The sequence below is a fragment of the Artibeus jamaicensis genome, unplaced genomic scaffold, assembly GCF_021234435.1.
Source record: "Artibeus jamaicensis isolate MK-2021 breed Jamaican fruit bat unplaced genomic scaffold, CSHL_Jam_final scaffold_847, whole genome shotgun sequence".
Classification (NCBI taxonomy): Eukaryota; Metazoa; Chordata; class Mammalia; order Chiroptera; family Phyllostomidae; genus Artibeus; species Artibeus jamaicensis.
The window spans coordinates 27,356,036-27,368,670 of record NW_026522057.1 but is presented as its reverse complement, the minus strand read 5'-3'; the positions used below and the strand labels follow the sequence as shown (position 1 = coordinate 27,368,670).

The window sequence follows — 12,635 nt, the reverse complement described above, 5'->3', positions numbered from 1 at the left end:
AACAACAAATACACAAAACTGATCCTTACATGCAGCATTGTCCAAGGTAGTTTTCTGAGTGCAGTTTCTACAAGTACAACATCGCACACATTGAAGAACTCTCACGCCGTCCCCGCCAGTCTAATAGGCAGTGCAGGTAAGGCCAAAGACAGGCCTACGATATTAACACTAAGAGCAGCAAATACACAAGGCCCTCCACTTAAAAAGTCACCTAGGGTCGGTTTGTTTGTTTAAAGAGAGAGGAGCAGGGAGAGAGATAGGGAAAAAGAAACATCGATGTGAGAGAGAAACACGGAGTGGTTGCCTCTTGTATGCTCTCCGACCGGGGACCCAGCCTGAACCTGCAACCTAGGCACTGCCTCAACCAGGAATTGAACTTGTGACCTTCTGGTTTATGGAATGATGCTCCAACCAATTGAGCCACACCAGCCAGGTTGTCACCTAAGTTTTAAGACTCCCTACCCCCCCACCACAACATCAGCCCCCAAAGTTTCTTACATGCAAATTTCTTAACTGCTTCACTTACACAAGGGAATCGGCCAATAAAAACTGGACCAGTGCCCAAACATCCATACAGTTTAGACTATCAGCATGAAGAGATTCAAGCCTCTGTTCCATTTTAATGGGAACAAACTCCCTACATGGGAATAACTATAGGATCACAGCACTTGCCACCAAAATGCAGTGCCTGCTAAATCTGCATCTACTTGAGGACAAGTTATTCAGAGAAAAGGCCTGGCACTTAATGTCTATCCTTTTACTCAATCTTGCTAACCTCCACGTATTTACATGTCTTAATCATATATAAAGATGTACAAGCGAAAGGAACACCTGAAAACACTGTAGTATTAGATATATAAACTTCATATTAATGAGGCCAGTCTTTCAAATAAAAAGGTTTCTATTAAAAATGAATAGGTTCTAGCCTAGCCTGACTCACAAACTATGACTGTATATTACAAGATAAAGAGGACAAAGTTTTTATATGAAATATGACAGGAGTCACAACTGTGTTTCTAGGGAAAACTGGAAAATGGGAAAAAGGAAGCTACATTAAGAAATTCTATTACTGGTAATAAAAATAAGCTCAGATACTTTTCTATGTGTTTGAAAAATCTTGCAATAATTTACAAAACAAAATCAAATCCTAAAATAGTGAAACAATTTGCAACTTTAACAGAATAAAAATAACATTATTTTAAGAATGAACATAACACACAGGCTTAGGATTCTGCCAATTCTTTCTTACTGGAAACAGCAGTGCTTCCTAAAGTGTACTGTGCATGCAAATCACCTGGGGAGCTTATTAAAATGCAGATTCTGGTCCAATAGGAATAGGCAGAGCCTGGGAGTCTGTAATTTTCACAAACTCCAGGTGGTGTGATCATACTGGTCTAAGAACCACACCTGAGCAATGAGGACACACTGTATACTTTCTGCAGTATCGCTGTGTGGCTATAACACATTTGTCCTCAATAGTATCAACTTATTCAGGAAGTCCATGCTTTGTTATGTAACATCATATTAAGTATTAATGAGGCTAGAAGATTGTTTACATAAGGTTATAATCTAAAGTTAAATAAAACTTCATGCTGAACATTCGAATTGAATGCTGGAGTCATTTTTAACCTCTTAACACTAATAACAGAATCTTGATTACTCAGTCTTAAAGCCCTTTCTCAATAGGAGTTATTCTTTATTGGGAGAACACACTCTATGCAAAAAAATATTTTGCTTGGTGAATGATTAATATTCATTAGTTATGTACTTATTTAATAGAACTAATTCCCAAAAATGTGGCTGAGAAAGGTGGTTGATTTTCATGTTATTTCTCAAATTAAAATTTTAAATCTGTAATACTTTACATGCTACCATCCAAAGTTAAAAAAACAAAACAATAAAAACCTAAATATCAAAACCATTTACCTCTTCCCTGGGTTCTTAGTCCCATTTTTAAAAAGTGACACATTTTCAATAGAGAAAATCAAGATAAAAGACAGACTTCCATTTTCAGAAGTCACTTTCAACTCCTGGCTTTCAGTCCTACTGTAAGGCTGGATTATTACAAGAACCTCCTCTCTGCTCTCCATGGTGTTCACGCTGCTCAGCAACATCCCGAACCTCAGCTTGGATGCTTTCATTTCTCTCTTTAAAAGCCTCCAGGGGGGATCTGACCGGTGTGGCTAAGTTGGCTGGGTGTTGTCCTGCAAACTGAAATGTTGCCAGTTCAATTTCCAGTCAGGGCACATACCTGAGTTGTGGGTTTGAGTTCCAGGTCAGGGTGCGTATTAGAGGCAACCAATCAATGTTTCTTTCTCACATCAGTGTTTCTCTCCCTCTTTCTCCTTCCCTTTCCCTCTATCTAAAAATAAACACATAAAATCTTTTTTTTAAAAGCTTTCAGGAGGTCCCCAAATGCACTCTTTGGAGAGAATGCAAGGTCCCCCCTCCCAAGTCAACCTGCAAGCCACACTTCTGGCCTAACTCCTATTGCATCTCCTCGTGCAACCTCCTCCCCAGCCATATTTATGCACTTGCTGGGCACATTTTTGCAATTTCCTGTCTCCATGCCTTTGCTTGTGATATTTCCTACAGCTGGAAAGCCACTTTTCCTCCACCCTCTCAACCATGGCCTGACCAAAAAAAAAAATGTATTCCTTCAAAATTCAGTTCAAATACCACACCACCAAAGGGCCTTCCAGAAGCCCTCAGCCTTTGTGTTGAGGGGCCTGAACCTTCACCAAGGAGGGCCCTGAGCACCTGCAAATGGTTCATCTTCCCTGCTGAAATGTTGGCTCCCTGCAGGGCACGATGGCACCTTGCTTCCTTCTGTAGACACCCACCCATTACAATGCTCAGCACATATACACAATTTCTAAAAACTGAACTATATGAATGTTTAGCTCTGAAAATGGGAAGTGGGAGAAAATGATCTAGTATAGAAAATATTAATGAACCAGAAACTGGGTTTACAAATAACATGAACTTAATTTCTATTGGGCTACAAGCTCAAAAATAAGACTACACAGGCAAGAAAGACAGTTAAGGATGAACACTTTTCCACCTTCTCCCTTGACAGGCTAATTACAACTCTGAGGGCACCTTCTCTCTCTAAAGTCAGAGCAGATCAAATTGTCTTCTCACTAACATTAGCTGCGTCTGAGACAGGTCACTGAGTAAGTGCTCCCTGTCTCCAACCCAATGCTGGCTAAATTTGTCTGAGCAGCAGCAGAGAGAACCACACACAAAGGCCAGCCAGGATTCAAGGGATGATCATCCAGGTATCAGACATAGGAAGTCTTGGTTCAAATAACACAAACATGTTTTTGGTGTAAAAGGAAATGAATGTCATTGCCATTTGAATAATCATCTCATGATTTTGAAGAAAATGGCAATGTGTATAAAAATCAAACAGAACATAATTTTTGGAACACCCATGACTTTGTATTATTCTTAACATGGCTCTCCTCCTAGTAATTTAAAGTGTGCTCTACCTGGGCTCTCATTTTATCAGGTATGACTTTAGCATCAGACAGCATGTAACTCACGGACCCGGAGCCCCTGGAAGTTCTGAAAGCAGCACCCCTGGGGCTTGGCTCTACTCCTCCTCTCAGAGCTCAGGGAGGGGACACTCACTGTCATTTACACAAATGTACTCACACCCAGGACTCTGCTGTGGTTTAGGTCCAGTCGTGTTGTAAGAGAGAAATGCACAACTAAGGGGAATCTGATACGCTCCACAAAGATTCGTTACTATATTTTACTACTAATCACACACCTTTTAAGAATACTGAGGGAGGCAAATGGTTATAGAAAAAGATAATAAGCTAGAGGATATCTGCACGACCATGACACGAAATATTTAACTTGCGGTTATTCTCTTGGGTACCATGAGGTTAACATGTAATACTCACTCAACTAAACCTCTATAAACAGTTGGTTTTCCACAATCACAGCCACTATTCCCACTTCAGTGGGCAGCAGTGTACAGAGAAAAGCCAGATTCAGTGCCTGTGTAATAAACACGAGAAACCAAAAGAGCTGTGAAAGCTATTCATGCCCAGGCCCACCAGGAACCCGGGTCTGCAGAGCTCACTGAAAGGACCGGTAAGAATGGAAGTGTCCTCAACAAAACTTCAAGACAGAATACATCCCTTAAACTGGGTAGTGCCCTCCACTCCTTCCCAGTTTTTCAAATAAAAGGGTTTTTGGCAAGGTATATTAATGAGAAACAGGTCATTTCTTTTTACATAAACTCAATTTTTCTACAAGTGGAAAATAATTCTGTACTTTCACAGCATGTAGCTACTCTGTGTAGTATTAGGGGGTAGATGAGAACAGTCATTTTTAAGCATTTTTAGGCACTCCTTATAAACAGTGTCTCATTTAAATTCTCAAAACTATTCCCAGGAGCAGAAGGACAGGCATGTTTTACAGACACACACATTAAAGGACGGAGAGGCTGGACAACCCGAGACCCCAGAGCAGGTGTGCTCGTGGCACGGCAATAGCCCAAAGTGTGCAAACGTTTCACAAGAGTTGTATGTAGCACCCATAAAATTCTCACACAAAGAAACACCATTTTTGAGAACACAATTTCCCAGGCCCTGTCAGGATCTGCCCTGAACTTCCCAACAACAGTGCAAAGGAGACCGCACAGTCAGAAGAGATCAGCACCTACTCCAGTTACTGAGGAGACCAAGAATAGAGCACAGGCCTGCTGACCCCCACCCAGGCCCAGTCAGGCGTGTTCTTTGGATGCTGACACCCTTCTGAAGTTTCAAGTCAGTTGAGAATAGCAAAGAAATGAGTTAATAATTCTGGCAAATAGAAGAGAATGTGGAAAGTATCTACAGATTTGCTATAAAAAGAGGCATGACCACATGAAGATTTCTACCAAGGAAGTTTTCAAGCAAGAACCCTGGTGCCTGCATATTTCCTCATCTTCCACAGCAAAAATGAAAAAGAACCTTTGCCCTTCCCTCCCTGTGAGTTGTGAATGATTAGCTTGCTTATGTAGATAACTAAAAAAAATATGAGTGCCTCTCTCAGCTGATGAGAATTCTTGCAGATTTATCCTACTACCAAACTGCTCCAATTCCACGCAAAAGACAGACAGACACCAGGAACAGTTAGCCAATGTCCACCATAATAAATCTTCTGGTGCTGCAAACAACAGTACCATTAGCTCCAATGGCCCGGCCCTGCCTGAAGAGGTTGAAACAGGACAACTGCTGGGTGCTGTGGAAGCAAAGACAGAGCCATGTGACTGGGAAACTGAGACCGCAGGATGAGGAAGGGTCTTAGGAAAGAGGTGCTTGGAAAAGACCAGAGAGCCAGCTCAAAGAGGTGATGTCCTAACTTCTCTGTGGTGAGAAAAGGCTACCTATTGAGTTTGACTTCATCAATAAGGAACAACCAATAGCAAGAAGAAAAACAGAGTAAAAAACTCTTACCCAAGTTACCGAGGTTTCTGCATGGAAGTTAAAGCTAGGTAAAATTGGCACTTCCAAATGCTAGACAGTGCATTTTAGGATTAATGCTTAATCTTGCCATTATCGATTTGGGTGTTTTTTTTTAAATAGAAAGGTAAAGTTGTTGTTAAGTGATACTTTGTATCAGATTCTTCATGGTTTGCAAGTTTTAGCAAAGCACAGGGATAGGTAACACCTGAGTTTGGAGGTTATGAGGTAGCCCTTCATATCAAGTCAAAGCTACTCATTGATACCTTTCATTTTCGCCCCAATTTAGCCAAACCAAAATTCCTACACTTGGGTAAAGGCATTTTAGTTAGTTAGTCTGTTTGTTTTTTAAGATTTTATTTATTTATTTATCCATCTATCTACTTATTTATTTATTTTAGAGAGAGGGGAAGGGAGAAAGAAAGAGAGAAACATCAATGTGTGGTTGCCTCTCACGTGTCCCCTACTGGGGACTCACCCTGCAACACAGGATGTGCCCTGACTGGGGATCGAACTGGGGACCCTTTGGTTCACAGCCTGCACTCAATCCACTGAGCCACACCAGTCAGGGGCATTTTAGTTTTTAAAAGTACCTATCAATTTTCAAATAACTGAAGTCCCCAAAAAACTTTCCTTCACTTTCTCCATTCAATACCTCTTTCCAATTTGTTCTGGAAAGAGCAAAAAATAAGTTGGTTTTACGGATCGATTACATAATCAATTTATTTTAATGTATGTGAACAGTTGTCTCTCTTTTTGCCACTCTTAAAATGACTCATCTCTCAGCATATTCAGGCATATAGCAAACATTAAAAGTTTAATCTAGTTATGATTGATGATGCAAACAACTGATTTAAAGGAGGCCATACTCGAAATCTCAGAAAGGCCATTTTCCCTGTTATGGTATCATTGTTCTCAAGGTACTATACAGAAAATGTCTAGAAACAGTTCATTAAAAGAAAAAAGAATAAAAGACTCAACTGAATAAGAAAAAAATCAATAAACAACACTCAGAAAACCAAAAAACAAAACAACCTACCTACTTTTATAATGAATATTCTTCATCCATCTTCCCCTTCCACTCCTGGAGAAAACATCTAAATATTCACCCCACCGTAAGTCCTGAAGAGCACTTGCAGTGACTGGACTTGGCTCCAGCCAGACACTGGGAAGTAGCTGGTTCTACTCTGCCCTGCATCTCCCCTACTCCTTGGCCTCGCCAGAGGAGGACACTCCCCAACCCACCTCCAGCAGCACCTGGAGGAAATCGCAGGTGAGACAGAATCCCTTGACAATATTCTCTTCATACAACTTTACTCTTAAGTTTCCTTAGCAAACCCTCCTACCCAATTTAGTAAAAGTACTCAACAGATTGGACTCTGTTTTGTGAAACAACATAGGAATTTTTTAAAGCTCCATTTAAGCAATTTATAACAATTGTGCATCCATCAAATGAAAAGTACAAACTTTTAGGGCTGGAAAATTAAAGAGTTAAAACTTCTCTCCAAACCACAGTAACATTAAATACAGAAAAAGTCCCAATAGAATTCAAAGTATATGAGCTACAAACCACATCAACCAAATCTGAACTAGTGATAAATGACATTTCCTATTCCAGCCACTGTATTTAAAATTAGATGTTAACTTCCCAATACCTCGACACCCATTCCCACCCCACAACTTAACCCTCTGTTGCTGAGGACCTGTTTGTTCTGACAACAGAAGTCCACTTTCTTCAGGGAAATAGGCATAATTTATCATATGCCTATTCTAGCTCATATCTAGAATCACGAGCTAGAACTAAATGTGATGGAAGTAAAATGAATAGGATGCTAAAGTCCAGCCTGAATCTGAGCACCGTGCAGGGTTAAAGGAAACCATTTCATAAGATCAAGTGTGGAGAAGCAGCAGGAGCAAAGAGGAAAAAATCAAGTTACATAAAGTCCAATTGTACTCACTGTTTCCTTATTGGGAAGCAGCTCCTTTCGGATTCTGAAGAAGTTCTTGCCGTACTGCCTGAGCCCCTTAACAAAACGTTTCTGTAATAAAAAGAAACAACAAATGGGATGTAAAAACCAAAAACAAAACAGGATGTCAGCAAAGCAAAGATATCGGCAATCAGCAGAATAACAACCGCAACAAAAAAGTCTTAGCCCGGGAATAATAACACTGGGCTAGGACCCGGGACCTACGGCCAGGGCAGGCCCCCAACAGCTCTTCTCAGACCCCAGAGCCCAGGCCGCATACAGGCTTAGGCAAAGGACGTCTATGTTGAGGCTCGGCAGCAATCTGTGCCCTCTGCGCTACCAGTCTACGCGCTGGTTCACTGAGGGATAACCAACAAATACACTCCGGGTTTCAATAAAACAGGACGACTGCCTTCCACCTCAAGAACCAGGCTTCCCAGAGTGTGGAGCAGAAGGGAGAAAACAGAACCAAACCTGGAGACTTTTCTCCAGAAGGGCGCCCTAGACGGCTGAAAGGCCCTCTCCTTAATCCAAGGAATTCACTAGGAAGGCGCGGGCATCAGAAGCCCACTGGGAGCCCCAACACCACTGGCTTGCCCCACCATCTCTGTCCCGAAAAGCCACTCCAGGATACCAAATAAAGAACCATCAGCACCCCTTCCTTCTTCCCGAAGCCGCTGGCCGCCCCCCCCCCCCTTTCCTTAACAGTCGGGAGACTTTCGCGTTGTCCCATGGCTCCTAGGCAGCCCGTCCCCGCCCCAGTGGGGTCAGCCCCCCGGCTCCCCAGGCTCCCACCTCGGGCTCCGGGCCCGAAGCCTGATCCTGCGCAGCCGACCTGCCACTGCTCGTCCCGGCCGGGTGGGCGCCTGTGGCCAGGCAGCCACAGGTACGTGGGGCCGGCGCCGAGGCCACTTAGGGTCCGAAGCAGCGAGAGGCCGCGCCTGTCACCCACCTCTGGCTCCAAAAATCGCGGGCAGGAGGCAGCCAGGATGGCTCGGTGTGTGACCGAGGCGGGCCGCGCAGCGCGGGGCGCAGGGCGCGGGGCTGGGGCCACCGCTGCCACCGGGGGAGGAGGCTGGAGCAGCGCGCAGAGCCCAGCGCGGCCGGGCGGCTGCAAAAGGCGGCCTGGATTGCTGCGCTGCCCGCCGGCCCCGCACTCCGGCCCCCGCCCTGGGGCTCTGCGCTAGAGCCTCCCGGACCCGGGTGCTGCTATCTTGGGTCCTTCCTTGTGAACAGCAGAAGTAAATCCCGGCGCCAAAGCACAGAAACTTCCTCCCAACCACTGCGAGAGTGAGAAGAGGGCGCCTACCGGACTGGGGCCGCGCTGGGGCTCGGGGCCCGTCCCAGGCCGATCCTTTTCCAGTCCTCCCTCCCGGTGGGCCGAGTCAGCAGCACCAGCCGTCCACCAGCCCTGGGCTGCGAAATGGGAGGCCAGCCCGACGACCCCGTGGTCCCTTCCGGCCGGTATTGTGGGCGGCAGCTCCCAGCGGCCCAGGCATTAGGCTGCACCTCGCAAGGCCTGGTTCACCACGAAATCACCGCGGAAGCTTCCCAGCCAATAAATCACCTGCCCACCGGGAGGAGAGTCCCTCCCACTCCCCGTGTTTGAGACCAGCCGGGCAAATTAGGTGAGGAGCCAGACTTGGCCTGCAGGACTGATCTGCAACCTCCCACTCTCTTCCTAGAGGCTCTGCATTTTTCAGATTTCAGCCCTAAGATGACTCATCATTGTCAGGTTTCAGTATAATTCTTATACCTCAAAGGAAAAGTCTGTCAAGGCACAAAAAGCAAGCGCTCCTCTAGTCTGGAAAAGAGTGACCTTGGTCACTTAACAAAAGTATCCTTCTTAGGATCAACTTGCATCCCTGACTACCTGCAAGGCATCTCCACTGGGGGTATGGTGAGGGAGGAGGCTGCCCTGCCCTCAAGGAGCTCCAAGGCAGACAGGTAAACAGATCAATCTCTGGGCCCTTAGAAAAGCTTTAGAGGAACAAAGGGCTGTGGGTGGGGCTAGAAGGAGGAAGCAATCTACACTGCTGGTATCTTAGAGGAAGTGACAAGGAAAAGCAGGAGCCTGCCAGGTGTGCTCAGCAGGGCTTCAGGCAGAGGTGTCAGTCAGGAAGGGGATAAAGAAAATTCTGGGAATTGCAAGGAGGACAGGGTGTGCAGAAAGGAGTGTCAGCAGGCAAGACTGAAGTGGCAGGAGAGGATCAGGCTGCAGAGAGCCTTTCAGACTCAATAGAAGACTTCTGGTCTTAATCGCTGGACGGGCAGGGAAGTTCAAGCACGAATGGTCCATGAAAAAAGACTGGATAAGAAATGCTCCAGTGGCAGTGTTGCTGTGGTCTAGGGACAGACCCACTGCAACAGAGAGAGTAGTTATACAGGCTGGTGATGTAGCCCAGGTGTGAGATGAGAAGGGCCCAAACTCAACCTCAGCCACCAGAATTAATGCTTCTTCACGCACTCTTTTAAGTATTCCTTGAGTACTTAGCACTGGGAAGAATTTTAAAGTGGCCATGGACCACTTTTAAAAGAGTGCGTATTGGCTGTATTAAAACTGACTCATTTTTAGCAGGTAAGATAAATGTGTATGGAGTCATTACAGAACAATCTGAGACTTCATTCAGCCAAGCATAAAGTAGTGAAGTGTGGCATGGGAGCCAAGGCTGAACAACGAGCACAGACAGCATTTGAAGAGGTGGAGGGGGTTTGGAAGGCCCTCCGTGAAAGACAGAGGTGGAGGATGAGAAATGGTTGGTTATAGGACAAGAGAGTCTACACAAAGTTGAGGTGGGTGACCTGGCATGAGTCAGATGGTGGGATGCCAGGACCATACCATCTGAAGGTGGGCTAGATGCCAAAGGACACAGAACAGGTTTACTAGGAGAGGCAGGCACAAATGGAGGTGGCATGTGAAGAAGGCTGACTCTAGAACATCAGGTTAACGTGGTGGAGCCGAGCAAACTTGAGTTCAGATTCTGATTCTGCTACCTGTTATGATGTAATACTCTAACATCATCCATTCGAGTACTAGTTATTAAGTACCTACTATATGCTAGGGTCTTACATATATTAATCTAAAATTGTTATACTCTACAAATAAGTACTATTATTTCTGCATTTTATTATTTTTTAAAGAGTTTATTTATATATTTTTAGAGAGAGGGGAAGGGAGGAGGAGAGGAAGAGAAACATAAATCAGTTGCCTCTCACACGGCCCCAATGGGAGACCTGGCCTGCAACCCAGGCATGTGCCCTGAACTGGGAATTGAACTGGGACCCTTTGGTTCACAGGCCCACACTCAATCCACTGAGCTACACCAGCCAGGGGTATCAGCTCCATTTTAACACAAGGAAGCTGAGGCACAGATGGTTAAGTAACTAGACCAAAGTCACCCAATGCCTCAGAGGCAAAGACAGAATTCAAACCCAGGCTCCAAAATCCATGCCCTGCACTGCCTCTCTGTAAAAGGGAGGTACGAGTCTACAGATACAACCATTTTCAGTCATAGTACTGTTATCTGTGACTCTGCCCTTTCCTGTTAGTCCCAACATCAAATCAACAAGTCTTCAGTATTCAAAGGTCTTTGAATACCAAACCTCCTTTCTTTCTATTCTAGTGCTAGTCCAGGGCAAGCCCTTATCCCTCCCCTCCTGCTAGCTAGCCTAGTAACCCAGCTCCCCCATCCAGCTTCTGCAAGGAATTTTTCTCAGCCACAAAGTTAATCATGAGTCCTCTCTCACCCTGCCCCTTCCCCTACCTAAGTAGCTCTTTGATCTATTCAGGGTAGTGCTTATACCCCTTAGCCCCCAATTCAGGACACTCCAGGATTCTGTCGCTAACTTTTTAACCAGACATCCAGTGATTCCAATTAGCCCACAGTGCGACTGTTTGAACTCTGGACTATCTTTTCTACTACTCTCTACAGCCTGCCCAAGATATTTCCGGTTTACCTTAAGCCCAAGTTCAAATCCCTCCCACTCCAAAATGAAATTTCCCTGACCATTCCCTCCCATTCATGTGGCATTTATTTATTTGTATAAAGGCTCATGTACTAATAGAGTCTACATGCTCTCAAACACAGGCACTGTATCTTACACCTCTTTGCTTCCTGACAAGCATTAGGAGTCTCCCCTGTTTTTGATATGTAAGTGAGATCAAGCATGAAATGATAAGCCTGGGCCATGGTGGTTATAGTGGAAATAGACCATTAAAAGCCAAAGGGTTCATTCTGAACTGTGATAAGAGTTGACTTTCCTGGCTCCATGAAACAAAACTCTCCTGATTTTCCTCATGTCACCTGGCTTGATTCTCTATTCATCTTCTAAATGTTAGGGCTTCCCAAAGCTTTGTTCAAGGCTTTCTGCTCTCCAAACTCCCTCCCAATATTACCTCCCACTGCACCCTTGACTTTAAATATCATCCAAGATGCTCACGACTATTTCTAAGGCTCAATCTATGGTCCAAGCCCATTGGGAACACTTGCTTGAATGTCTCAGACATTTCAAATTAACTGCTTCCAGAAATATGATTTTGACATCTGGTGGTGAACACAGACCACTTCTGTCAATGTATTTCAATGACTATGCTTTCAAGTGCAAAGTACCATTGGCTCCACTTAAAGAAAAGGAAGTAAAAGCTTCATGTGGCCTTCAGTTACTTCTCTATGGAAACCCACAAGGCCTCAAAACTGGTCAAACATCTGCTTCTCAGAGACCAGCCTTCACCTTGTGGTTTACCAGAAATGGAGAGTAAGTAGCCTTTAAAATCGAAACCAAGCCAATCCACTCAGAGCAGTCAATGATTATGTCAGTATGTTAAACAGGCTTTCTGAGGTTGTGATCTTTCTCTCTATTAATTCACCTCTCTTCAAATGAAGACCTTACTTTAACAATTAACTCTACTGACTTCAAAATATATGGACGGGTACAGGCAAGCCTTGGAGATATTGTGGGCGGGGTTCCAGACCACCACAATAAAGCAGGTATTGTTATAAGTTGAAATCTGTTTGTTGGTGGAGGGTCTTGCCTTCTATTTGTATTTTTTTTAAAAGGAGGGTGGTGGCCAACATTTGTGAAGTACAATAAAGCAAAGCACAATAAAATGTGGTCTGCCTGTATGCTTAACTTCTGAACGACAGCACATAGACATGGTCTGTTTCTTAGTAGTTGAGCTGAAATTCGGCATTGCTCGTGCTGAAAT

At 44.5% G+C, this 12,635-nt stretch overlaps 1 protein-coding gene across 8 annotated transcripts in view; it reads right to left on the bottom strand.

The window, feature by feature from the left end:
* RERE (arginine-glutamic acid dipeptide repeats) overlaps positions 1 to 12,635 on the bottom strand; it is a 387,180-nt gene that overhangs the window by 45,953 nt on the left and 328,592 nt on the right. For all 8 annotated transcript variants that reach the window (XM_053660331.1, XM_053660333.1, XM_053660334.1 and 5 more), the window contains one exon: positions 7,421 to 7,501. In XM_053660331.1, the coding sequence (XP_053516306.1) occupies positions 7,421 to 7,501 (81 nt within the window). The remainder of the gene's footprint in view (positions 1 to 7,420; positions 7,502 to 12,635) is intronic.